General features: G+C 40.3%; 1 protein-coding gene across 1 annotated transcript in view; it reads left to right on the top strand.

Annotated features, from left to right (window-relative positions):
- The window catches only part of LOC308666662 (protocadherin alpha-5-like), a gene marked incomplete at its 5' end in the record, with an annotated part of 153,128 nt that extends 127,358 nt beyond the window's left edge, over positions 1 to 25,770 (top strand). The window contains 3 exons of the mRNA XM_081325555.1: positions 727 to 785; positions 2,362 to 2,450; positions 25,093 to 25,770. Coding sequence (XP_081181681.1) covers positions 727 to 785; positions 2,362 to 2,450; positions 25,093 to 25,403 — 459 coding nt within the window. The 3' untranslated portion in view covers positions 25,404 to 25,770. The remainder of the gene's footprint in view (positions 1 to 726; positions 786 to 2,361; positions 2,451 to 25,092) is intronic.
- Positions 25,771 to 27,915: the final 2,145 nt, after the last annotated feature.

The raw sequence follows: 27,915 nt of genomic DNA, 5'->3' as shown, positions 1-27,915 counted from the left end.
TTTGACGCAGGTTCTTGGTGAGCAAAACCTACCACTTTAAAAGATCTTCCTGGATCTCTTAGTAACTTCCTTTCTGAAAACAAGAGCATAACACAGAGGAATAAAAAATTAAAGGCACCCTTCAGATGACCTCAGCTCCAGAGCTAAACTGAGTGTCATGCAGAATATTTCTGGCAACAGTAAGGAAATGGTTTGTTTTGCCTGGGGTTTTTATTTTCCTTTTCTCCATTTAATGTACAATTTTGGAATCTCCTAGTCATCGCCATCCAAATACTAATCCCGCCTGACCTTGATTTGTTTTTCTAAGATCAGCTAAATTGACTAGATGCTGATTGTCCTTTTTTAAAATTATCATTCCTGCTTTTAAATATTATGTTGGTTTTCAAATATTGTTAACTCTTTTTACGTACTTTGAAAGCCACTTCAAAAGGAGGAAATAGTTTAATTAATTAAAGAATTTTTTTAAAAAATTAGAAAAGCTGCTTTTTCTTTCTCCATCTTTTTTACCGGCTAAATCTAAAATCTATTTTTTTTTCTGTTAAATGAACGGGGGATGAGGGGATTGCAGGTTTTACTGCACGCAACCAAGTAAGTACATTTATTTGATCCCTTGGCAAAGAAAAATAAAAAAAAACAAGTGGTCAGATTGAAGTGTGCTGTGCATGGCCTTTAAAACATGTTCGAGTACAAATTAACAGTGATATTTGTGTTCTTTTTGCTCTGCAGCCAAAACCACCCAATCCTGATTGGCGTTATTCTGCATCTTTAAGAGCTGGAATGCAAGGGTATGTACTAACTACACAGCAACATTTTCTGGCTCTTGTACTGCTTTAAATGAAATACCGTATTTATCGGCGTATAACACGCACCTCATTTTAAAAAGGAAATTTCAGGAAAAAACCCTTAAATTATATCGGCGTATAACACGCACACATCATTTGCCCCCTATTTTCAGGAAGAAAAAGTGCGTGTTATACGCCAATAAATACAGTAATTCCCCAGGTAGTTATGCTACCTGTGCTTCTCCGCAAAAGTTTGGAACATTAGAAGTGTGTACCAAACTTTGGATTCAGTACAAATGTGAAATACAGTAATTTGGAAATGGATTTTAATTTGAGGCCACCCAATTCAGAATTAAGAAATCTGAACCTATTTGTTTCCTGCTGACTAACGCTGAAGTCCAGAATGCTGTAGGAGAGCCCTGTTAGTCTTTAATGGCAAAAAATAAAATTAAATTAAAAAATCAGGTGGCGGTGCTACAAGATTGCTTCTGAAGTCAAGTACAATGATTTATTTTTTCCTGAGTTTTAAATCAAAAGTAACTTCAAAAATACTTAAGCCTATCTGCATGGATCATTCCTGTTGCATTTCAGATGAAAATCTTGTAGTAAATTTTATGAAACATAGTGTTGTAAAAATGGTGCCATTTTTACCCACGTGACACCAACAGATTGTAAAATGTACAAGCAACAGCCTTGTGAAAGAGGAATGGTTCTTTATTTTTCACTTTCTGTGTAGGCTTTTTTTTTTTAGTTTGTGTAAAAATAACAAGAAACATATTGTGCTAGAAATTTGAAATGCTTCAGAAGAGCTTTAAGAACAGTTTTTATTTTTACTGGCATGCTAGCTAGGTCTCTCCCTCTCTAATTTTTCGATGAGGCTTAAGAAAGTTGAGATTGTGATTCGGCTTGCTTAATTGGACTGCCATTTACTGCGCTTCCAGTTCCAAATTCCTTAAAAGCCCTTGGAAGGTAATCTGTAATTGCCTTTGAATCTGCCGTCCTTTAAATGCTGGCACTGCAACCTAAACCCTTGCTGGTCCTTCATTGAGAAAAATCCTTCAGCTCCACTCCACCTAAAATAAAAATGAATTATTGCACCCTGACCTCCCCATTTTTATTGCATGCATTTGTCTGGTAATAAACAAAACTAATTCTTGTGAGGGGAAATTGCAAAATCAAAGCACCTTTCCCTTTGAAAGATCTGAATCCCAGGAGTCAGAAAAGCTGGTGAGAGAAGAATTCTCGCAGGTGGGGAAAAAGTGCTCTGCACATGCTCTAGAGCAGACATGTCAAACTCACGACGTCACGTGATGTTACGCAACGTAGGGGGACGGTTTTGCCATTGCTGGCAATGGGGTGGGTGCGGCTTCCGGATAACGTGTCCGGCCTGTGGACCGGCAGTTTGACACCCTTGCTCTAGAGAGCTTTGGTATTTTTTTAATGCGCTATAATTGAGCCAAAAGTTGTCAGCTGTTGATTCACAGAGGTATTGAGTACAGACTGGTTATTTATATCAAAATAAACTGTTTTGGTTTTTTTCTGAGAACTGTATAATATAAACCTTGTGTGATTTGTTTAGTGCTGTACACATGGAAGAAACAGGAGGCCTGCGTGTTGGATCAGGGGGACCTGAGCAGCAGTGGCCAACAGTATCCAGTGCAACAACAGGTAAGGGAACAACAGGTAAGGCTCAGTGGGTTAAGAAGCTGAGCTTGTCGATCAGAAGGTCGGCAGTTTGGCGGGTCGAATCCCGAGTGCCGCGTAGCAGAGTGAGCGACTGCTACTCGTCCCAGCTTCTGACAACCTAGCAGTTCGAAAGCACGTAAAAATGCAAGTAGAAAAATAGGGACCACCACGGTGGGAAGGTAACAGCGCTCCGTGCGCCTTTGGCGTCTAGTCATGCCGGCCACATAACCACGGAGACGTCCTCGGACAAGCGCTGGCTCTTCGGCTTTGAAACGGAGATGAGCACCAGCCCCTAGAGTTGGAAACGACTAGCACGCATGTGCGGGGGAACCTTTACCTTTACCTTTTTATATATATATATACAGTATATATATATACACTGTACTATAAAGAGCACTCTTGTACTGATTTGGAAAGCATGCACTTGTTTGTCCATAAATGAATAACTACAGGTAGTCCTCGACTTATAACCACAATTGAGCCCAACAATTCTGTTGCTAAGCAAGATAATTAAGTGACCTTTCCCCCATTTTACGACCTTTCTTGCCACAGTTGTAAAGTGAAGCACTTCAGTTGTTAAGTTAGTAACATGGTTATTAAGTGAATCAGACTTCCCCATTGACTTTGCTTGTGGGAAGTTTGTAAAAGGTGATCACATGACCCCAGGTCATTACAATTGTCATAAGTACGAACCAGTTGCCAAGCATCTGAATTTGGTCATGTGATCATGGAGATGCTGCAAGGGTTGCAAGTGTAAAATATGGTCACTTTTTTCAGTGCTGTAACTTCGAATGATCATTAAATGAATGGTTTTAATGTAAGGAACAGGGTAGAAGATAATAGATAGCAGATACTGGCTGAATGAAGTCTAACTATCTTATTAGGTGATAATTTGGGGAGATTCAGGGGAGTAATTTTTGCTTGCAGGAAACATTTTTATGGTTGGTAAACTTTTGATTGGAAACCTCTTTCTTAAATATACTGTAATTACAAATTAGCATTCCATTTCTTAAATGTGAAGATAGGAGTTGGAATCCAGTCACATGGGAACCATAAGGTTCCCCATTGTCATGTCACAATTTTTGGAGACGATGCAAACTTAGATGTGTAGCTCATACCCTACAACAAACAAAATGGTCTTGATAGATTATTATGCTGAAAATATCACAATGAAATTAAACAAAACAAATTTGAAGTTACTCACAGTTTAAAAAAAAAGAATATTTAATATTCATGTAGAGGGCCAGTATATGTCTGTTAAGGATAGGAATGAGAGTGGTTCCATTCCCATTCTTCAAAACTGAAATTGTGAAAGAAAAAAAAAGTAAATTTTTTTGCCTCTTGCCCTTCCTCCCCCATAAATATCATGCCACTGATAACCTCCTGTGCCATTTGGAAGCAGATATTGGGAGGGGGGGTTGAATTTCCATAACAAGCGATGCAGAGGTTCCATATCTTATCTAAGTGCCCCTTGCCAGTTCAGCAAGGGGAGGGAGGGGAAAGTGGATCATATTTAGAAATTGGTCACTCTGCCTTCTCCTTTCAGCTTTCTGTTTCCCCCAAACTGATGCCCAGGTTCATGAACTCATATAATTATTCTCCTCCAAATTAATATGGTATATAGGTTATGTTTTGCAACAGGTAACTTTTCTGCTTCGTGCAATTATACTAAAAGCCAAACACTTCTTGTTTTTTCAGATCATTCCGTTTCCACACCTATATTTCATTATTTATCTTATTTTATTATTATTTTATTATTTTAATTGGCTGCTGATTCTGGGAGCCACAGGCTTCCCAGAAGCGCTTCTGACTTCCAGAGCTGTAGCCAGAGGGTAGAAATTGGAGGCAGCCCTATGAATATTTATCTTGCTTTCCTATTTTTCCCCCCTCCTAATTTATTGCAGAAATTATAGGGGAAAAGGTGAAATAAAGTAGTCTGTGGGAAAATTGATGGAAAGAAGAAAAGCCGAATATGCTAAGTGATTCCTCAAGCAAATCTGTTCTGGGTGGATACAGTGATAGTGCAAATCATTTGTATATGAGAAATTGGCAAAAATAAAATTGAAAGCAGAGGAAACCAACAACATGCTAAAACATAGTTATGTATTTTGGAATTAAACCCTTCCAAATAGTTACATTTGTAGAACAGGTGCTCAGGAAATGGAAAAAGTCAGCAAAAATATTGCATCACATTTTGATTTTGTTCTCTGTTCCCTCTCATATTCTAATTTATCTTTACTGTTAGCAGGTTCTTCATTTTCTTATCATACTGACAGATTTTTGATTCTGAAGATTGATGCCATTTAGTGGTTTTCTGGCTTTCTACAGCCCAGATTGCATAGCCTTAAAGAAGTTCTTATGCCTTTAACGCCAAAGTGAAAAGAATGGTCCTAGACCGGGATAGGATGGGTGTTCTCTGCTGTCTTTATACAGCGTTGGATTACAACAGATAGAATTGGGAGGTTAAGATTGCAACAGATGATGCTATTTGACAGCTCAGGGTCTTGTTGGGGTGGTATGAATATGAAGAACTGCTGAAAGGGAAGGTTTTAATATGGAAAGTAATGTTTCTCCACTTCGTATAAAGGTAAAGGTTCCCCCGCACATGCGTGCTAGTCGTTTCCAACTCTAGGGGCCGGTGCTCATCTCCGTTTCAAAGCCGAAGAGCCAGCGCTTGTCCGAGGACGTCTCCGTGGTCATGTGGCCGGCATGACTAGACGCCAAAGGCACACGGAACGCTGTTACCTTCCCACCGTAGTGGTCCCTATTTTTCTACTTGCATTTTTACGTGCTTTCGAACTGCTAGGTTGGCAGAAGCTGGGACAAGTAACAGGCGCTTACTCTGTTATGCGGCACTCGGGATTCGACCCGCCAAACTGCCGACCTTCTGATTGACAAGCTCACTTTGTATACCTACTTTATATACCTACTTTAAATACAGATCAATCAGCCTGACATCAATATCCCTGAACACCTAGAAACAAGCAAAGCTATAACTAAAAGCCAATACGGGTTTGTCAAAAAGAGATTATGCCAGACAAAACATACTGCAAGTGACTAAATTATTGAATCAGGGAAATATGGACATAGTTTACAGTATTTAGACTTCAGTAAGGCATTTGGCAAAGTAGACCACAACCTACTTCTTAGTAAGTTAGAAAAATGTGGGATAGATAGTACCACCACCAAGTGGATTCGTAACTGGTTGACCAATCACACTCAACACGTAGTCCTCAATGGAACTACATCTAAATGGAGGGAAGCATGAAAGGGGGTACCACAATGGGGGAATATCCAACTCTTTAGAAGTACAAGATACAGAAGTATCTTGACGCACTTGATCACTGGGCTTTATCCAACAAAATGTAAGTCAGTGGTAGAAAAGTAAGGTTTTACACTTAGGTTAGAGAAAACAAATGCACAGGTATAGAATATGTGGTACCTGGCTCAACAGCAGTAACTGTGAGAGGGATCTAAGACAACCACTTAAGTATGAGCCAACAGGTGCTGGTAATGACCTATAAAGCCCTAAATGGCTTGGGTCCGGATTATCTAAGGGAACACCTGCTGCCGGCATCAACTTCCCATCGTCCTGTGCGCTCCCATAGGGAGGGCCTTCTCAGGGTACCGCCGGTTAAGGAATGCCAGCGGGTTATTCCCAGGGGAAAGACATTCTCTGTGGGCGTGCCAGCCCTATGAAACCAACTTCCCACGGAACTCAGGACTGCCCCCGACCTTCGCTCATTTCGCCGGGACTTGAAAACCTGGTTCTTCGAGCTGTTTGGCCCAGACTGAGGGGTTTTAATTAATTAATTTATTGGGTTTTAGTTTAACTTCAGGGACTGTAATTTAATCATAGTTTTAACTGATTTTAATTTTGTATGTTATGTATTTTAATTCTCCCTGTAAACCGCCCTGAGTCCTACGGGAATAGGATGGTATATAAATTAAATAAATAAATAAATAAATAAATAAATAAATAAATAAATAAATAAATAAATAAATAAATAAATAAATAATAAACAGGGTGCTACAACTGCCAACCCCCCCCTCCAATGCATCCTAGGTTACATCAAGCCTCATGAAGTATTAGTACCATTTTATACTGCAGTGGTAACACCCTTGTAATATTGCATCCAGTTCTAGTGACCACAATGCAAACAAGATGTCAAGACTCTAGAAAGAATGCAGAAAGCAGCACAAAGATGATTAGGAGACTGGAGGCTAAGCCATACGATGAACAGTTATAGGAACTAGTTATGTTTAGTTTAGCAAAGAGGAGGACAAGGAGTGACATGATAGCAGTCTTCCAATATTTGAGAGGTTGTCACAGAGAAGAGGGGGTTATTGTAGTCTCCAAAGCACCTGAGGCAGGACAAGAATTAGCAGATGAAAAATAATCAAGGAAAGATCCAACCTTGAGCTAAGGAGAAATTTCCTGACAGTGAGAACAATGAATCAGTGGAATGGCTTACCTCTAGAAGTTCTGACTGCTCCATCACTGGAGGTTTTTAAGAAAAGATTGGACAGACATTTGTCCAAAATGGTATAGGGTCTCCTGTTCAAGCAGGGTATTGGACTAGAAGAACTTCTAAGGTCCTTTCCAGCCCTATGATTCTATGTTTCTGTGATTAAGCTGCTCATAATATTTATTTTGTTATTCTGGATTCTGTACCTTCCTGGCCTTCCAATCAAAATCTCCCAGATGTTGCAGTTTCTGCAACAGGAACTGAGAGTCTTGGAGAAATCAGATTATTCTAGGCCATTGTTTCTCAACCTTGATAAATTTAAGATGTGTGGACTTCATTTCCCTGATTCCCCAGTTAGCAAGAGATTGCATGAATGACGAGCAAATCCCCAACCCATTGGGATTGCAGGACTGCATAAGGGTGTGATGGTTTCCCAGTAAGGACATTTTATTCCTGTTGCATTGTTTTTAACCTTTGTTAATAGTCTTAGAAGTTGAAACTGACATAAATGTATAAATGATCCCTTCCAAAAGCAGTCAAATTATCTAGAAACAGAGGAAGGTTGTGGCTTCTTAGATTATTCAAGCACAGTGGGGCTTTAGTGTGAAAATTCTTTCATTGGGCTGTTGTCTTTTATTCTTTTCATGTTTTTCCTTTTTTTTTTTTGTTCAGAAAGCAGTAGCATCAAAATCTTCGGGGAAAGATTTTTTTTCCCATTTTTTTTCCAATTGTGAAATGTGAAGCTATTAAATTCACATTTATTTAATTAAATTCTGGAATTCAACTATCTGTTTTGTATTTGTATATCTGTATTTACTTACCTAAGCACAAAACCCTACCTTTCTCATTACCCAGCTGCACTTTGTTGTATATGGCCCAGTACTCAAATCTGTCCATATCCATTTGAATTTTGAGACTGTCTTCTAAGGTGTCAGCAATCCCTCTCCAGCCTTTTATGGCCTGCAGATGTTCTGTCCCAGCCTACGTGAGTACTTGCTGAACCACTTTACTCACAAGGAGAAACCCCTCTTCATGGAACCAGCAGGACCCGCAAGAAAAACAAACCCCTCTTATTTTTACACACCTGACTCAATGTCCAAGACTTCAGATTAGTGGTGAGATTCAAATATGTGAACAACCGGTTCTCTGTGTGGCTGCTGCTTCCAGAAGTCCATTCTGGGCCTGGAGAACAAAAAATTAGCTACCAGTTCTGCCGAAGTGGTGCAAACTGGCTGAATCCCACCACTGCTTCAGAGGCAAGCAACACAATCAACAAAACGCAAATCCTCAGCGTGAACGGTTGTCTTTGGCAACCAGCACCTCCCACACCTCCACCCTTTATAGTCCAGCCAGGGCGTGACTTCTTAATGACTTTTCCTTTGCCTCTGGAGCCGCCCCACTGCTTTCCTCTGTCTTGCTCGCCTCTCTTCTCTGCGCATCCGTGCATCTGGGATTGGCCCCAGCTGTTCCTCTTCTTTTCCCAGCTCAGGCTCCCAAAATTGCTATGTCTCTGCCTGAGCGTGAGTAGAGGGGCAGGGCTCCTCGTTTGACTGTGAGGCTTGGTGCTCCTCAGAGCCTTCCTCTGACTCCAGTGTCACTCCAGGCCCCTCCTTCTCATCTGAATCCTCAGGCTCAGCTGCCAGATCCACTGGCTGGCGAGAGATCACAACAGCAGATTTGATGAGGGTCCCTTTTATCCCCTCATCTACCAGTAAGTCTTGTGTGAAAATGTTGAAGAGCTCTCGAGCCAAAAATACCATTAAGCATCACACGTAGACATGCCAGCTACAAATCCATCTGGTAGTGGGATCATCCATGCTATAATACTCAGTTTTATCAAGAAGGAGGCTGTGATCAACATTCTCTTGCTCTAATCTCTTTATCAAAAAAAAAAGTTATATTCTGGTTGTAAAGGTCATAAAATGATTTATATTGCTCCTGTGTAACAGTTCATAGAGTATATATAACCCATAATCTTGCTTAATTTAGGACTCTTGGTTAAGAGCCCAGTGATCACTGCAGTTGTGCATGGTCAGTAACGATTAAAGTTCGTTGCACATCTATCTCCAAATGGTTTGGTTCCTTACAGTATTTAAGATTGACATTTTCCCACAACAAACCTGTTTTGCTTCTAGCAATTACATTGTTCCTTTCTAAATACTTGCGAATTCTCTGCTTGATTTTCTTATCTAGGATTTTGCCAAGTATTCAAGTCAAGCTGAACCAGTTTGTGGGTTATGGATCCACTTTTTCATTTTTTTAAAGACTGGCACTACATTAACTCTTCTCTAATATTCTGGCAGCTCCCCTGTACTTCAGGAGTTCTGAAAAAGTAATTAGTGGTTCGGAGATCATGTCTGCCAGTTCTTTAGCACCCTGAGATGTAAACCATCTGCTCCCAAAGACCTGATTTCAGTACAGTGCTACGTGTTCTCTCAACTAGTTTCTTTTTCTTTTGACCCACACCCCACCCCACTGGTGGTGTGACTTCTGAAAGATTGGAACATTTTTCTTTTGGGGAAAAAGCAGATACAAAGTAGGGATTAAGCAGTTCAGTTTTTGCCTATTACCCATCATCATCTGAAATGTTCTCCCACAAGTGGACCACTATTTTATTTAACTTTCTTCCCTGCATATCCAAAGAATTTTTTGTTAAATTTTGGCATTCATTGCAAGCTTCAGCACTTTCTGAGTTTTAGTTCCTGGCCCAGTCTTATAAAATCATGCTATTCTCTCACATTCTGTTGTTTGCCATTTTAAAAACTTACTCTTTTTGTTTCTTAGCTTATTAAAGATCTCTTTATGCAACCAGCTACCAGCAGGTATCTGTCAAGTGCTGGGGAAATCAAGAGAATCATGCAGTTCAAATGAGTATAAAGATTTATTGCAAACTTAAGCTCTCTACAAGAATCTGAGCTACTAACAGCAAGGGAAATTAGCAGGAGATAAGAAAGGCATTCAAGATGGGCTGGACGTAGATCTTTTGTGAGCACAGAGGGAGTCATGACTGATGATGCATTTGACCCCTCCCTCGGGCTCAGCCTGGTCATTTATATCAGCCCTCCCTCCATCTTGGCCCCCCTCCTCTTCCACGGGTTCTTCTATGCTGCTTTTCCCTTTCAGCATTGTCTCTTCAAAGTCTGAATTCTCATGGGAGCATGGCAAGCGGGGAAGGGAGGCCATCTCAAAGGAATCCTCCTCCCACTCCTCTGCAGGAGCTGGTGAGCCAGGTGGTGGTTGCTGTGACATATAAACGTTGATGGAGGTTCCCTCCCTTCCCCTACCCAGGAATTGAAAGTCAGATGTGGAAGGTTCATCATAGGCGAGTCTCCCTGCTCCCCCTGGAGGAATGCAGAGGGGCTGCTTAGCTTCCTCCTCAACAGGTTTCTCAGGTGAAATTGGGTGGGGCGCTGGTAGCTTGGTTGGCCTTGTCTTGTCAGGGTCCTGGTGGAACTGATGAACTAAATCTGGGGCATGAACATACCATGCATTTTCCAGGAGCGATCATAAACCGGGTAGCCTCTTCCAGTGAATCAAGTACTGGATGCCTTTGCCCCTTTTCCAAGAGTCTAAGATTTCTTCCACCTCATATTCTCATTCTCTCTCTACTATGACTGGCAGTGGAGGGTGTAGCTGGGATCTTATTGTCCTTGGGGGGCATCTTTGGCAAGTAATGCTTGGTGAAAGACTGGATGCACCTTCATTGAACGGGATAATTGGAGGTGGAAAGCCACAGGGTTGATTTGTTGGAGAACTTTGAATGGGCCTACAAATTTAGCGTCTAGCTTCTTGGAAGATCTTGAAGTAGCTAAGAACCTAGAAGAGAGCCAAACTTTGTCTCCTACTGCTATGGGTGGGCCCTTCTGGTGATTGATGCCTTCTCGTAAGTCTGTTTCACTTGGTCAAGTTGCTGTCTCAACGGGTCATGGGCTGCAAGGTGTTCTTGTAAGAAGTCAGTCTCCCCAGAAACAATGGAGTACAGTGCAGGATGTTTTGGCAATACTTTAGGGTGTGTGCCATACATGGTTTGAAATGGTGCCAGTGAAGTCGATGAGTGCAGCAAATAGTTGAAAGAAAATTCTGTGACTGGCAGTAATGATGACCAGTTGTCTTGGCTGTAGGTGTAGTAGCACCCCAAGTACTGGTGGGTGGTGGTGGTGGTTGCTGGTTAGTTTTCTCAGTGAGCTGAGGAGAGGTTGAGCTTGACAGTTAGTAGCTGGTGAAGTGCTTTCCAAAACCTAGACCATGCCATGATAGTGAAAGAGGTGATCTAGAAAAAGTTGGGCTATATCTTTGGTATTGGACTGCAAAAGTCCTGCAGGCTTCGGATGGAGCAGTTTGGCCCTCCTGCATGTGTGGCAAGAGGACTTCCTTGTTGAGTCAGGAACTGCATTTGCTGCATCAGTTGTTGAAGACTGGCTGCAAAATTCCTCATTTTGTTTCTATGCTGTTCAGGCATCTGCTGATAGAATGGTTTGTCTGCTATTGCTGCAGCTCTGGGATCTGAGGTCATGGCTAGGATATTCTGGAAATTAATGTCAAGCACCAGGGAAATCAGCAGAATCATGCAGTTCAATTGAATATAAAGATTTATTACAGACTTAAGCTCTCTACAAGAATGTGAGCTAGTAACATTCAAGAGAAATTAGCAGAAGATAAGAAAGGCATTCAAGTTGGGCTTAGATATCTTGTGGGCACACAGGGACTTATGACAGATGACATGTTTGACCCCTCCCTCGGGCTCAGCCTTGGTCATCTCTTACAGTATCTCTCATTTTTTTTCTCTTTGGTATTTGTGTTTGGGCTGTAATTATCTTCCCAACTCTTCCAGATATTTTTCTCATCAAGATGCCCATCCATGAGATCCTTATCTTTTTCTTTATTGAAGTTAGCTTTCTTGAAACCTAGAACACCTTCAGCTCTCTTTGCTTGTGTCAGAACCCATATCTCAACAGGCCCCTTCTCTGTTACTAACCCAAACCTTATTCTCTTGTCCAGCCCAGTGGCGGCAGCTCTAAGCCCAGCGCATCATTGCTGATGCCATCGCCAGGCACAGAGCTGCTGTTACACTGGGCTTGGAGCCACAGTAGTGGCGTTAGTGGCGGATCCATGCCAGGCTCAGAGCTCATCGCGGAAGTGGCAGCAGCTGGATGTATGAAAAAGGGTAGCCCCTGGCTGCTGCCTCTCCTATGCCTGCCCCAATGCACTCTGTGCTCTGCCCACCCACTCACTTGCCTGCCCAACTAGCTCTCCCTCTGGCTGACCGTGGGGAGTGGTCCTTGTGGCAAGTTGGCCATGTGGAGCTGTCCCTGTGTTGAGTTGGCAGAGACGACTTGGTGGTGGTGAACTGGCAGCAAGCTGGCCATGGTGAGTTGGCTGCGGCTAGTTGACCCAGACATCTCAATCTTGACCTTGAGCTCAGAATGTGTCATACCTCATTCTGATAGTAAAAATATAGTAATAATAAATTTAAATTACTAACTGGTTTTGATTTCATTAAATGGCAGGAATCTCTTCAGTATGTAGAACATAGTCAGGAGGCAGCTTTAATCAATCCTAATATCATACCTTTGGGATGTTATTCCTTTTATTATTCTTTATTCCACATAATGCTATTCACTTTCATTCCTTACACGCTTGCAAACAGTTCCTCTTCTTCAACAACTCCTGCTTACCCATTGCTGGTGCAGCTAGAGCAATCCGAATGTAATAATTTCAAATTATTTTCTTCCACTGTTTATGTCATATATTAATTGCCCCCAAGAAATTATTTCAACATTCAGATTTAAATCTGTGTTCAACTTTCACAGTACTTTCAGGAAGTAAAATAATCTCTCCTTATCAATATTATTTTTTATTTATCAGATATGTATGCTGCTCAATTCAGAATCCCAATGATTTTGAGTGGTCCATGACACTCTGCATAGCTTTCCCAGTCTGTCTGAAACTTGTACTTTTATCAAATTATTTTCCCAAGCAACCAGAATTACAGACATTTTTAAAATCAAATGTTAAAGGAACCCCTGCTGAAAACAGCTCATACCAACTTGGTGAAATTTGGCAAATCTTCAAAAAGATTTTTGTAAAAAGGATTCCTAAGCCTCCCATTCTAGAGAATTGATAAATGGTAATTCCTTTTAATGAAATATGTTCCATATGGACATATTACATCTTATAGGACATCTGTCATTTGCTACAGAGCAAATTAGACTGTTAGCAAAAGTTTAGATGAGGTTCTGAACGGAATCCTATAATTTGTCCCCACCCCTAATAAAAATTCTGCTCACTTTTCTGCATTGACAGGCAGATTGTATTCTGCCAGACTAACAAACTGATAAAAAAGAAGAAATAGTTCTGCTTATTGTAGAATGAATGAATAGCTGGGCGTTTTATATTGACAATAAAAGGCCCAATATCAGGTTTACGAGTTGCTGCTTTTTATTGCCACCTGATGTTATTCCAACTAAAAATGTTGTTAACCTTTTAACAAAATTTTTGACCATCTGAGCAAAATGTCGAAGACAAAATATTTTAAACATTTTACTTCTTTATTTTTTGAAGAATTAATCATTATTTAAAGAATTATTAGGAGAGCTCTTCAATCAATATTGACCTGAACTGTAATAAAATCAGATAAAATGCCTTCTGGGGAAAAAACAGAACCAGTCAGCTAATAGGGAAAATGTTTGGCTAATAATATCAGGAAATAATTTTCTAGGGTTTTTGCATTCTAGCCTTATCTGTCATACACAAAGCAACTGGAAGTAAAGCTAGTTTCAGAGAAGGGTTTCTAGATTTCAGGCTTTTCTTGCATTTTTATGGCCAGGGCATTTGCCCAGAGTGCAATTAATACAGCCCTGGATTGGTGGATTTCCCCCGCATTTTTTCCTTTAAAAGCCTCCAATGATGGCGCATCCAAAATTTCTGGAGGCAAGCCATTCCTCTGATATATTGTTCTGTCAGGAAATTTCTCCTTAGTTCTAGGGCTGGATCTCTCCTTGATAATCTTCCACACATTACTTCTTGTCCTGCCCTCAGGTGCTTTGAAGAATACAATAAACTCCTCATCTCTGTGACAGTCTCTTAAATACTAGAAGACAGCTATCATATCGCCCCAATCTTTCTCTTGGATACGCGGCTAGACAATCCTAGTTCTCTTAAGCATTCATCATACAGTTTAGCCTCCAGACACCTTATCATCTTTATTGCTCTTCTCTGCATTCTCTGCATTCTTTCTGCCTACCGTCCCACCTGCCAGAGACCTCCTGGAGCTCCCCCAACCCTGCCCACCCCCCACAGGTGTCCCTCCCCATGAGCAACATTGAGGTGACCACACCCACCTTGGCCACACCCACCCAATCTTCCATGACCACCACAGCCATACCCACCCAATGGGCCACACCCACCTGGCACCCAGCGATAAATAAGTGGGTTTTGGGTTGCAGTTTGGGCACTCGGTCTCTAAAAGGTTCGCCACCACTGTTCTAGGGCCTCAGTATCTTTTTGTATAGTGCCAACCAGAACTGGATGCACTATTTCAAGAATGAACTTCAGTGGTACTATCATTTCTTATGTTCTTGATGCTACCCCTCTGTTGATGCAGTCTAGGATAGCACTGGCTTTTTTGGTAGCTGCAGCACACTGCTGGCTTGTACTTAAGTGGTAGTCCATTAGGACACCAAGATCCCTTTCTTTCACAGTTATTACTGTTGAGCCAGGCACCACCTGTTTTATACCTGTATGTTTGATTTTTTCCTATCTAAGTGCAGGACCTTACTTTTCTCATCACCGAACTGCATCTTGTTGGATAGGGCCCAATGATCAAGTTTGTCAAGATCCATCTGAATCTTGAGTCTATCTTCTAAAATGTTGGCAATTCCCCTTAGCCTAGTGTCATCTGTAAATTTGACAAGTTCCCCTTCTATCTCTTCATCTAAATAATTTATGAAGATATTGAAGAGTACTGATGTAGAATTCATTTACCTACCCAGAGACTTTTGCGGTAAGTATTGTAGATATCTAATTTATTCATAGGAAAAATTCAGGGAATGAGGTGTTTTTTTTATCATAATGGAATGAAATTTGCAGGAAAGAGCAAATTGTAAGGGACTAATTCTGCTAAATAAGAGAGCCAGTTTGTTCTAGTACTTAAGGCACCAGGCTAGAAATCAGAAAACTTCAACATCTAATTCCACCTTAGTCATGAAAGCTAGCTGGGCAATCTTGGGCCAGTCACTGTCTCTCAGCTCCTCCATTTTTGTTAGAAAAATAGGAGTAAGGAGTATGAGAGATGCTCCCTGCCCTGAGCTATTTATGAAAATAATAAAGATGGAATATAAATAAAATAATTAAATTAAATTAAAATAAATTTGAGATAGTCCTAGCAATCTGGTTTTTAAATGTGCCATGTCTCTTTTGGTTTTTCACCACAATCTGATGGGAATTGTTCAGGAAAACCTGATCATTATGAAAGGAATAAGGACTTCATATTACAAAGTAATCATTATGGAAGTATTGAAACACTTGCTTTAGAAATCTGATCTAAACCTCTGTTATAATAATCACTGTTGAACAGGGCATAATGAATTTGCTATGATAATAGCTTCCTAGGGTGAGAAATAATTCAGATATTTCAGAAAGCTTGGTTGAGAGAAACTGTTTTTCTTTTCAGTTTGTATGCTCCCCCTCTTTGAACACCACACAGAGCTTGACAATAACTGGCTAACCTTTCTGTAACCCCAGAGTTGAAATGGAGCGATGCCTAATAAAAATCTGTGCCAAAGAAGCCACTCTTAGTTTGAACCTTAAGCTTCATTCCAAGCCAATACACGCTGCTAATATTAAATAGTTTGAGCAGAATTTTTTGCTGGGAGAGATGGAGGCAAGGAGAGGCTTTGGAAACTGTTTAGAAATATTGTTTTCATAATATTTTAGACATTATTTCAAATATTATTTATTGAAATAGAAGCGTCACGTCTCACGGATGGTCTTCCGTGAAAGCTGATCCAGATGGCTTATAGAGAGGTTCCCTGTAATCCTATAAGCAGCTACGGTACATGACCTCAGGGCATCTGTCGCTCAGTCAAGAAGACAGGAGATCACAAGGCACCTGCTTTTAAAAAGTCTCTTTTTTTTAGGAAGGCTGGGTGAATAGATGGCAGTGTAATATCTTTAGGTTCTTTTCTGTCAATTGCTATGTTTATTTTTTTTTAATATGCAACTAGTTGTTAGAGATAATTTAATCCAGAAAAGGCTTAGAAAAAGTCAAGGCTATTTTTAATATTTGTAGAGAAAGCCATTCACTTTGCATATTTTCCATGTACTACAACCCCCACCCCCACCCCCACACACATTTCCCAGCTATGTTTATGCTCTGCAAGCTTTTCAGAACTAACACAGACAATATATGACTTCTCTGTAACAATAAATATTCATCATACCAGCCAAAGGGAAAAACAGCAGCCGGCATAACATGAAAAGATAGGAAAATCTTGCAATTTCCTACCAGCTCGCTTTCTTCTCTGTGATTTTAAGCAATGACTTTTATACTGGCATATATTCAAATAGTTATGATTTAACCTAATATTATTCTAGATGTAGTTTGTTACAAAGGTGATAGCCTCTTGTAGCTATAGCAACAATATAAGAGATAGAGAAGGGAATATGATGTAATTACTTGAAAAAAGATGTGGAGAATTGAAATAGCTGCAATCTGGATTAAAATCAATCAGCTAAAGAATATATCTGCTTAGAATGACAGTTACATGATTCCAGAGTCTTTCAGATTTTGGAAGGGTCCATTTTTCAACAGAGAAAGGTATTCATAGAAAACCAGAGGGATCTGAAACAGAATTTCTTTTTGCTGCAGCCTCACCTTATTTAGGAAATGACAGACTGTGGATTTAGGATTGTGCAGAGATGACAACTGTATGCCCTTTTCCATCCCCAAGAGACAGATTCAGGAGGGAGGGAGAGCAGCAGAGGAAAAATCTATTTTTGGCACTGCTCCCACAACTCTGCAATTCTAACCCTCTGCTTGATGCTTTACTCTTTCTTTGATGAGGAGCCATCTTGAGGGTGGGGTTTCCAGGGCTGGGCTGCAGAAATTGAGACTACCGTACATACCATAAAGTAGCCATAGAAAGAGACATTGAAGTCTGTAAATCCTTGCTGCCCTGTTTTGGCCAATTTGTACTTCTTTCAAAACAGACAATTAGCAAAGTACATTTTAACAGAACCTATCTGTTCTGTACTTTAAACAAAGTCAGTTTTATAGATGCATAATTACTTTACGAATGTTCTGCCTAAGAATGGCTGAGAAAAATGCAGGAGGACCTTATTTTGTCCTCATTTCAGCACAATTTCTGGTCCCAGCTTAAACTAATGCTAATAGCTTTATATGAACTATAACGATAATATGAACTGTTAGTGGAGTTTCTACTTTTTATATTAAGATTTTATAGTGTATATGTATTAGACATATACGCTTAATTTGAACATGACATATTGTCCATAGACTGCAGAGAAATTAAATTTTGTAATATAATTATAGCTGTTTTCTTTTACTTTTCGTTGTGTAGATGCTGGCAAAGATGGTAGTTCTTATCTCTGGGGGGGGGGAGAGAGAGAGAGAGAGAGAGAGAGAGAGGCAAAGAGGAGGATGGAGAAGAGTGTGGAGATGGAAGTGAAGCTCTTTTAGCCTGATTTCTCTTTATTGTTGTGGGACGGTCATATGAACTGTTATGTCAGTAGCTTGTTGCAAATTTGTCAGTAGCTTGTTGCAAAGAAGGTTCCTTTGAAGTGGGAGATTCTGGTGCAATTATTGGTTAATGTTGTAAAGGCGGGAAAACCCGGGCTTGTGATTGGATACAGTTTAAACAGCTCGAGTATAAAAGCCAGAGTTATTTGACAGTTGTCAGTTGACATATGTGTATTGAATAAACCTTTTGCTGTTAAACCTCACTGAGTCATTCGTCTGTCTGAACCAAACAACTGGCGACCAAGGTGGGATAGACGGCGGACTAGTGAAGGATCGGCGACAAGCAGCTGCGCGTAAAGCGGCAAATTTAAAAATTCACAGTCAACCGCAAGCGGCCGCGGCGGAATCCTCAAACCTCCGAATGGCGCAAATTGGTTCTTTAAAAGAATTCGATCCAAACTTCCCAGAGGACTGGGAAGAATATGTGGGACAGGTCGAAGGATTTTTGCTAGTGAACGGCATAACCGACGACCGGAAAAAGGCGGCTGCCTTACTGACTATCTGTGGCACACCTGTGTACCGGGTTGCCGTGGGACTTTGTCAACCATTGCCAGTATCAAGCGTTTCGTACGCCGACTTACTGGCCAAATTAAAGGTACATTTTACACCAAGAAGATCAGAACTCTTTTGGCGGCGCATCTTTGAAAAACGAAATCAGAGACCGGGCAAGTCAATAACAAAATTCGTTGCGGCAGTCAGAGAAGCAGCGGTACGTTGTAAATATGATAACTTAGAAATAAGAATCCGGGACAGAGTGGTGCTCGGGCTACGAGACGAGCAGTTACAAAATAGAATTATCGCTAAGCCCACCGGCGACTTGCAAGAAGTCCTTGATGAACTTTTGACTTATGAATCCACTGGGTATCGCGACCCCCCCCCCCCGCAATAGCATGGCTGCTTCTGCCGAAATAAACCAAGAAAGCCCTGTGGACTGCGGGGAGGTGGACCCACAATGGGAAGCCGACATAGCCGAAGTCACCAGGCGGTTTGGAAAAATGGCGGCAAAACCATTCCGCAGTGAAGGACCAGAACCGAGTCGCCGATTCCAAACAACAACACCGCAACGACAACCGAGAGAAGTTCCAGCTAGACAGCGCGACAGCGACAACCGATGTGGAAGCTGTGGGGGAAATCATGCCCGAGCAACATGCAGATTCCGCTCTGCCAGATGCAGATTGTGCGGAAAGACCGGCCACATTCAAGCCATTTGCAGGGGTCGTGCACGCGACAATCGTCTACACGAAATCGACGTTTGGCCCGAAGGTAAGGTAACCCCTCACTATAGTGGCAAGGAGACCCCTAGACCTTGGGCACAATACCCCAACCGCGGGGAGGTGGCGCGAGTTAATCACATAGGGAAGAGAAAAATAAACCACATTTTGGGATCAAAATTAAAAATCGTAGTCCAGTTGCAAGGAATTCCTTGCAAAATGGAAATTGATTCTGGGGCCTCAGTGTCCATAACTTCAAGTGAGACCCTTAAAAAGATTGAACTTAAAAGTGGTCGAAAAATTCCACTTAGTTCAACCAAAATTCAATTGGCAGACTTCCAAAAAACCCCAATAAAAATTAAGGGAAAAGTTACCCTTAGAGTTAAATATAAGGGGTTTAATGGAATACTAGACTTAATAGTTACAGAAGGCCATAGAACTAGTTTAATAGGCCTTAACTGGTTCCCTGCCCTGGGAATTTGGGTCGGAGGAATAAACACCGTTATTAATAATAAGACCCTCAAATCTGTCTGCGATGAATTCGCAGACGTATTTGATGGGTCTTTGGGTAAATATAAAGGACCCCCAATTAATTTTAATTTAGACCCATCGGTTAAACCCATCAGGCTTAAGGCCCGACGGGTGCCTTTCGCCCTTAAGCAAAAAATCGAGGCCGAGCTCGATAAGCTTGTAGGCCAAGGCGTTCTAGAACCAGTCGAGGGTGGTTTGTGGGAGACGCCGATCGTCACACCCCTTAAACCTAATGGGGATGTGAGGATCTGCGCTGATTACAAAGCCACCCTGAACCTAGGAATGAAAAAGCATGCTTACCCGGTCCCGACGGTGAAGCAGGTCCTCGCCACGATACAGGACGGCGCCATATTTGCCAAGTTAGACTTGGCGCAGGCGTATTTGCAACTTACTGTTTCCAGGGAGGCTGCTGAAGCTCAAACTATTGTTACCCACAAGGGGGTGTTCCGAGTCCACAGACTGCAATTTGGTATTGCAGCAGCTCCAGGCATCTTCCAGGAGGTGATGGAGAGGACCTTAAAGGGCATACCTGGTGTATGCCCTTACTTTGATGATGTTCTAATAGCTGGAAGAAATGAAGAAATATTAGCTGAGCGTCTGGAACAGGTACTGGGAAGATTTAGGGGGGCTGGAATTAAATTAAAAAAGGAAAAGTGCTGTATTGGAGTTAAATCCACAGAATTTTTAGGATTTAGGATAGATAAAAATGGAATTCACCCTACACCTGATAAAATTATGGCAATCAAATTGGCACCAGAACCAAAAAACAAGGCGGAATTACAAGCCTTTTTAGGATTAGTCAATTTTTATCATACATTCTTGCCACATAAAGCTGCCATCGCGGAACCACTACATAGACTATTAGATAGAAAAACCCCATGGCAGTGGCAAGATAAACATAGAGTCAGTTTTCAAACATTAAAAGATATTCTTTCAAGTCAATCCACAGTTACTCATTTTATTGAGAATAAACCGATTTATTTAGCTTGTGATGCTTCACCTTATGGTGTGGGGGCTGTTATCAGTCACATGGATAGTCAGGGCATTCAAAAGCCAATTGCATACTATTCCAGGACGCTTACCAAAGCTGAACGGAATTATGCACAGATTGATAGGGAAGCATTAGCAATCGTGGCAGGAGTAAAAAAGTTCCATGATTACCTTTATGGTAGGAACTTTACCATATTCACTGATCACAAACCATTATTGGGACTGTTTACCACTGATAAACAGACACCCCAAATAATGTCTCCCAGAATGCTGAGGTGGTCAATTTTCCTCTCAGCATATTCATTCTCACTGCAACATAGACCTGGTAAGAAAATGGGCCATGCAGATGCCCTTAGTAGACTGCCTTTAACCAACACAGAGGAGGACCCTGCCCCAGTAGGACAAATTATGTCATTACAGGAAATTCCTGAATGCCCCTTAACTGCTAAAGAAATAGCTGAGGCTACTAAAAAAGACCATATTCTCAAAAGGATTATGACCTGGGTTCTTGGTGGTTGGCCTAGTACTAACCCTGATGCCAAGTACATCCCATATTTTAGGAGGAAGAATGAACTATCATCCCATTTGGGATGTATATTGTGGGGCAACCGTGTTGTTATTCCTGAACTTCACAGATCTACAGTTTTAACGGAATTACATGAGGGTCACCCTGGAATTGTGCGAATGAAGGCATTAGCTAGAAGTCATTTGTGGTGGCCAGGGCTTGATAAAGATATTGAAGAATGCGTTTCCGGATGTTATTTGTGTCAGCGATCTAGACCAGAGCTGCCACACACACACACACATAAGTGGGAATTGGCCAGGAATCCTTGGTCTAGGATTCACATTGATTTTGCAGGGCCATTTCAAGGCTTAACCTTCCTAGTTGTGGTGGACAGCTTCTCTCGGTGGCTGGAGGTAGTGCCTGTTAATTCAATGACATCTAGTAGAACAATACAGGTTCTAAGGGGCCTCTTTGCCACTCACGGGTTACCTGATGTGATTGTATCAGATAATGGGCCCCAATTCACCTCTGTTGAATTTCAGGATTTCCTCAGGGCCAACTCGATTAGACATGCAACATCAGCACCCTTCCACCCGTCCACCAATGGCTTGGCTGAACGCAACGTGAGAACCACCAAAGACACCTTGAAGCGAATCATCCGTGGCGACTGGCACCAAAGACTTGCAGACTTTTTGCTGACCCAACACACAACCCCTTGCACGGCTACTGGGAAAAGCCCTGCGGAAATGAGGTGGGGCAAACGGCTAACCACCAAACTGGACAGGTTACATCCTGACAAACTACCCTTAAGTGCTGAACCTGATATCCCAAACAGGTCCTTCAAAATTGGAGATTTAGTCTGGGCCAGAAACTATGGACAGGGGGACAAATGGGTTCCTGGGGTAGTCACTGACATATTGGGGCCGTTGTCTTACACCATTGAGGGGGAAGGGAATAGAATAAGTAAAAGACATATTGATCAATTAAGGAAGAGAGTTGCCGGAAGTATGCCAGTCGATGGGGGTCAAAACGTACACGGGGGTGATACTGCATCTTGGCTTAATCAAAACAACTTGCCAGTTAGCGGTGAAGCGGAAATTCAAACCAGTGTGACTACAGCTAACCCACAACATTGTCAAATTGACTGGGAGCTGTCCCCTATGAACAGGCCAGCAGTACCTGAACAACAACAACAAACACAACTGCAATCACAATCTGTTAGTAGGGAATCTTCAGAGCCTGTAATTCAAAATTCCAGACCCATAAATATAAGCCAGCCAATCAGACAGTCAGTTAACAATGACTTAAGTAACCAAACCAATAGATACCCATCTAGGGTCCATAGGCCACCCAAATACTTGAGAGATTACGTCAACAAATAACATCAACTGGGGGGGAAGGGGTGTTATGTCAGTAGCTTGTTGCAAATTTGTCAGTAGCTTGTTGCAAAGAAGGTTCCTTTGAAGCGGGAGATTCTGGTGCAATTATTGGTTAATGTTGTAAAGGCGGGAAAACCCGGGCTTGTGATTGGATACAGTTTAAACAGCTCGAGTATAAAAGCCAGAGTTATTTGACAGTTGTCAGTTGACATATGTGTATTGAATAAACCTTTTGCTGTTAAACCTCACTGAGTCATTCGTCTGTCTGAACCAAACATGAACCTCTGCCACCATTCCCCGCATGATGTGAAGGTGGACGTTAGATTCTTGCAAATGCTTTTACAAAATGGGGTGGGGGGGGAGGATGGGAAAAATCATATCAAGCATAGAGTCCGAAAAGGTCATTGTGGAAGGCTGCCATAGATGCAATGGTCTTATCAATGGCAACGGAGCCTCTTATATTCATGTTACTGAGTAAGAATCTTAAGGGACTGGTGTGATTATATGCATTAGTGATCTGACTCTCATCTCCAAATTTGACCAGAGAAAAATGAGAGCGCAATACAGTTTTGATTATCTTCTTACAGCAGCAAAATCTTCTCTCCTGTTCTTTTTTAAATTCCTTGCCTTCTCCTGTCTTTCTTCCCTCTTCCCTTTTCTGCTGATTCTGTGAATAAAGTAGTTAGCTAGAATCTGCCACATAAACAAAGATAGTAAACTAATCGTGTTGTTGCCACATAAAAGCAGGAGCAGTGACAGGATCTCAGCTATTGTGAGCAATTTCATCAAGCCTCCTTGTACGTGGGGATGATCTTGGGAGATCAGTTAAAAGAGACACTGCTTAGGGAATGGCCAGATAAGAGATAGCATAGCCCACGGAGGCATAGTGACTGGTGCAAGAAGCTCAGCAAGGACCCTCTCTACATTACCAGGTTGTAAAGGTGACGGTGGAAGAATTACACTTTTAAGATTGAAAGATTCTGTTAATATAGCTTTGCAATAAAGTACAATTAGCTTATCTGGTTGTTTTTCCTGTCTGGTCTACCTACTAAGACTGATACTCCCTTCTTCTTAAGCTATGTTGGGGGGAATTTTGCAGCTTAATCTTCTGAATTGATATTTATACTGAATAAGATAGAAAAAAATACTAATATTGGGGTTTTTGTATATCACTAATCATATTTTTAATGAAAAAATATTGAATTAATACAAAATATATTCAGCAAAGGTTGTTGTTGTTAGTTGCGAAGTCGTGTTCGACCCATCACGACCCCATGGACAACGTTCCTCCAGGTCTTATCAAATATTAGCAATATTAGCAAAAATTAAAATATTGCAAAAGAATTTATGTAGAAATTCATATTGAAACACAAGAAGAAATATATTTAGTTACAGAGGAATTAGTTATAATTATTCTCTTACAAGAGGAATGCAAACTTTTAAATATTTTAGCCATGTCCTTATAATAATCAGAAAAGCATCTTTTTCTTATTTCCCATTAGCAGCCTCATATATTTTTGTGGCAATTCTGTAACACATATTTCACTCTGTTCCATGCAGCTTCCATGTTTCTTTATTTTCACTTTTCATTCATTCTGTATTTTTTTTTCCACACAGGACTTGTATTTTCTGTTCCTGCAGTTATTCTATTTTTACACTAGTTTGTTTTTTACTTTTTTGTCCTTTTTTAACTCCACAAGACCCATGCTTCATACAGCCCAAAAGACGGTCTGTCCTACATTCAGAATTTCTCACCACCTCTGTATCTTTTCATTCTTTTATTAAGAACAATCAAATGAATCATGATTTTGGATTCATCTCCATTTCATTCTTATTTGTAAGTGTGAGTAGACCTATGCTTAAACCACTGTTTGAAATAAATATTCCTTTTTCTAAGTGACTATTTGTCACACAATCATCATTCTAATTCATTCTTGGGTCTCCATTTGGCTCCATTTTTCTGTACTCATCTTGCTCCATCCCAACCATTCATGTCATTGGGCAGAATCATATAAAATATGCCAGAATAATGGTATATTCCCACCCTCCATTCTTATCATCCAGCAGGCTAGTATACATGTACTTTTTTAAAAATCAGAGAACCACATCACAAAAATTGGAGAAGTGTAAACACCGAGGAATAACAGGATGTTTGTATCATGTACTAGTTCAAGATGTACAGATGCAACCTGAATTCATTTCTCCCCATCTTTAGCCTAATGAGAAACAATAGACCAACTACTTAGCTTTCTCTTTTTAATCCATGTCTTTCAAGCACAAGGAACTAAGGCAAATAATTTCATTTATTTCACTCTTCCATTTTCTATTGATTTGATTCCTACCTGGTCAGCTGTTCAAGATTACAAATATTAATTCAAATGAAACAGCTTTGATCTTTGTAAGGTAGTTTTTAAACGCCATAATATTCAACCTATTGGGCACAAGCCTCTGTGGGGTAGAATCCAGTTTGATAGATGCATGAGGTGAGGGGTTTTTTTTTTGTTTTTCAATGTAAAAAATTAAAAATCATTCTTAATTTTAATTTGACAATTCAGGTTGTAGATTTCCAGGGTTTTGAAAGAACATTAAGGAAATGTGATTTCTTTTGATTAGAAAAGATAAATCCCACCTGTGAAAAACTTGATATGTACCCGTAGCATCATTTTGACCCTTATTTGAAATAATTCTTAGAACATAGCACTAACAGCTGTAAGTTACCTGCATGTATTTCTAGATGAATAATATTTTAATGCTTGATTTTATTTTATTTTTTTCCCTAGAACCTGAAGCCGGTGAAGTGTCCCCTCCAGTGGGAGCTGGCGTGAACAGCAACAGCTGGACTTTCAAATATGGGCCTGGTAATTCCAAGCAGCCAGGACCAAGTGAGTTGCCAGACAAATTCATTATCCCAGGATCTCCTGCTATCATTTCCATTCGTCAAGATCCACCAAATAGCCAAACTGATAAAAGTGACTTCATAACCTTTGGCAAGAAGGAAGAGACCAAGAAAAAGAAGAAAAAAAAGAAGGGAACCAAGGCTCAGGATAAAAAAGAAAAGACCAACAGCGCCACTGATAACAGTGATCAGTGAGAGGTTTATACTGAACAATAGATTTAGCCAATTTTTGCAATCTTGGAAGAGCTCTCCCATGTAGCAACTCCCAACTTCTTCCTACTGTTAACCAATTTCCTGTATGTGCAAGACTTCAAAAATCTGCAGGGAATTCACAATGTCTTTTGCTTGACAGGTTTTGTCTTGAAAGCTTTATCACACCTGACATTAACTATTTTTCTCCACCCTGGCTTATTTTCAGATTCTTAAAAAAAATCAGATCAGTTTCTTTTCTCTTCTCTGGAAGAGAAACTTTTCAAAACACAGCCCAAGCAAAATCGGAGTCTGTAACCTTATCCTGATGACATATGGGGGTAGGGAGTTAAACAGTTTTGTTATTGTGCACCCTGTGGCTGATTGAAAACTCCTGTGCACTGATGGCTGGCTGGTGATGCAAGGTCAGATTAATATGATGCAAAAGCACTCGCAAAACATGAACAAATTAAGTTACTTGTTAAATTAATGTGCCCTGGGATCTACCTTAAATTTGTGATTATTTTGTATTCCATCAGATTTATCCATGTCTATTGTGAGTGCAAGCTTTTATATATTTTATATGCACACTCCAGCAAAAAAGCAAGTTTAACTCAGACAACTCATATGAGAAACCATGAAGTATGTCTGCTTCCAAGCCATTGGCCATATTGCCGCAACAAGGCCTTTGATCTCCTAGCAAGGATGTCCCTCAGGGAACGTCTGCATGGCAACCTCCCATATCCTTGACTCACTACTGTAGAGCTAAACAAGGTGTGTGGAATATCTCCCTCTTGGAAAAAAACAACAACACCACAAATAACTTTGGAGAGTGGGGATTCCTTATTCACATCTAGTGTGCAGCTGTGTGGATAGAAGTGTCTACAACCCAGATAACTGAACATCCCTCTGGGGACATTGTCCGAGGCTGTTATGAAACCACCATGCTGACAAGCTCTCAGAGTTTAACAAAGGAATTAAGGGCTGACATCTCAGGAATGTAAATGACTGTGATGTTTCCTTTATGTCCTTGTTTCCACTCTATTTAACATTCCTTTGCACATAGCATCTCTGAAAATGTCAGAGTATTTCCATAAAACATATGCAAAAATATAGAAGGAAGGAAGTAGTCTTATCCATGCTATTAGTGATTTAATATATTTATAAAGGGAGAATAGCTGTAAATGAAGAAATATTATGTCCTTTACCCCCAAACTGAAGTAAATTTACAGCCATTAGAAAATATAATTGCTGCTAATAAAGTGCTTTAGAAAAAAAATATGCCTGAAACACTGTATTATATTTGCCAATCACCGCTTTATTATATCAGGTCACTAGATTGGGAACGGGGACTGCCTCTTGCATGCATTTAAAGAAGTACAAGATTTTCTTGCTCTCATTTTGCTTTCCTTATTCTGCACTTTGAGTACACTCCTTTTGTAAAAATAATAATAATAATAATAATCAGGGGAAGTGGAAATAAATTCTTTCTCACCAAGCAAGTAATCTGCTAGCTCTGTTAAGTGTCTTGATGTATTTGCCTACATGATCTTCTTGGGTTGAGTTTCTCTAAGATTTTATGAATTTCTGACCCTTCAAATTATTGCTTATTATGTAAAATTAAAGTACTGTATGTATGCAACATGCTCTTATAAGTATCCTAAAATATTTATTCTGTGTTTATGTATGTGAATGTCAATGCAACTATTATCTAGTGTGGACATTAAGCTTTAGTAGTTGAATGTAAATCTACTATTATTTTTTTTGTACATTTGTGAACAAGTGGAGTAGCGTTAATATTTTTAAGCACTGTTAGTAACTAGTTTTTGTGTATGAATTGGAACACAAGTAAAATACCTTTCTTAAATCAAGAAATCAGTAAGTTGTAGGGTATTATTTTGAGCTCAGACCATTATATGAACTGTGGCTATTATGTAAACTATACAGCAAAGAAAGTAAATTTCCTGGCTATTATGCTGCACACAAAGCTGCATAAAAAAAACACAAGGAAGGCGACAATATAAAATATATCATTAATAAAATATGAAAAATCTATACAGGTAGTCCTAGACTTACAATAGTTCATTTAGTGACCATTCAAAATTACATTGGCACTGAAAAAAGTAGACTTATGACTATTTTTCACACTTACGACCATTACAACATCTCCATGGTCACATGATTTATACTGGGATGTTTGACAACTGACTCACATTTATGACAGTTACAGCATTCTGGGGTCACCTTTTGCAATCTTCTGAGAAGCAAAGTCAATGGGGAAGCCAGATTCACTTAACAGCCGTGTTACTAATTTAACAACTGCAATGATTCAGTTAACAAATGTGGCAAGAAAAGTCGTAATATGGGGCAAAACTCACTTAACAAATTTCTCATATAGCAACATAAATTTTGGGTCCACATGTGGTTGTAAATCGAGAACTACCTGTACTGTTATTACTAGTGAGGTGCATGTTTATTAATACTTGATAGTACTATGTGAACCCATATCTATCTGGGC

Source organism: Vipera berus, assembly GCF_964194415.1.
Source record: "Vipera berus genome assembly, chromosome: 3".
NCBI classification, from domain to species: Eukaryota; Metazoa; Chordata; class Lepidosauria; order Squamata; family Viperidae; genus Vipera; species Vipera berus.
This window is presented reverse-complemented; position numbering and strand designations above follow the sequence as displayed.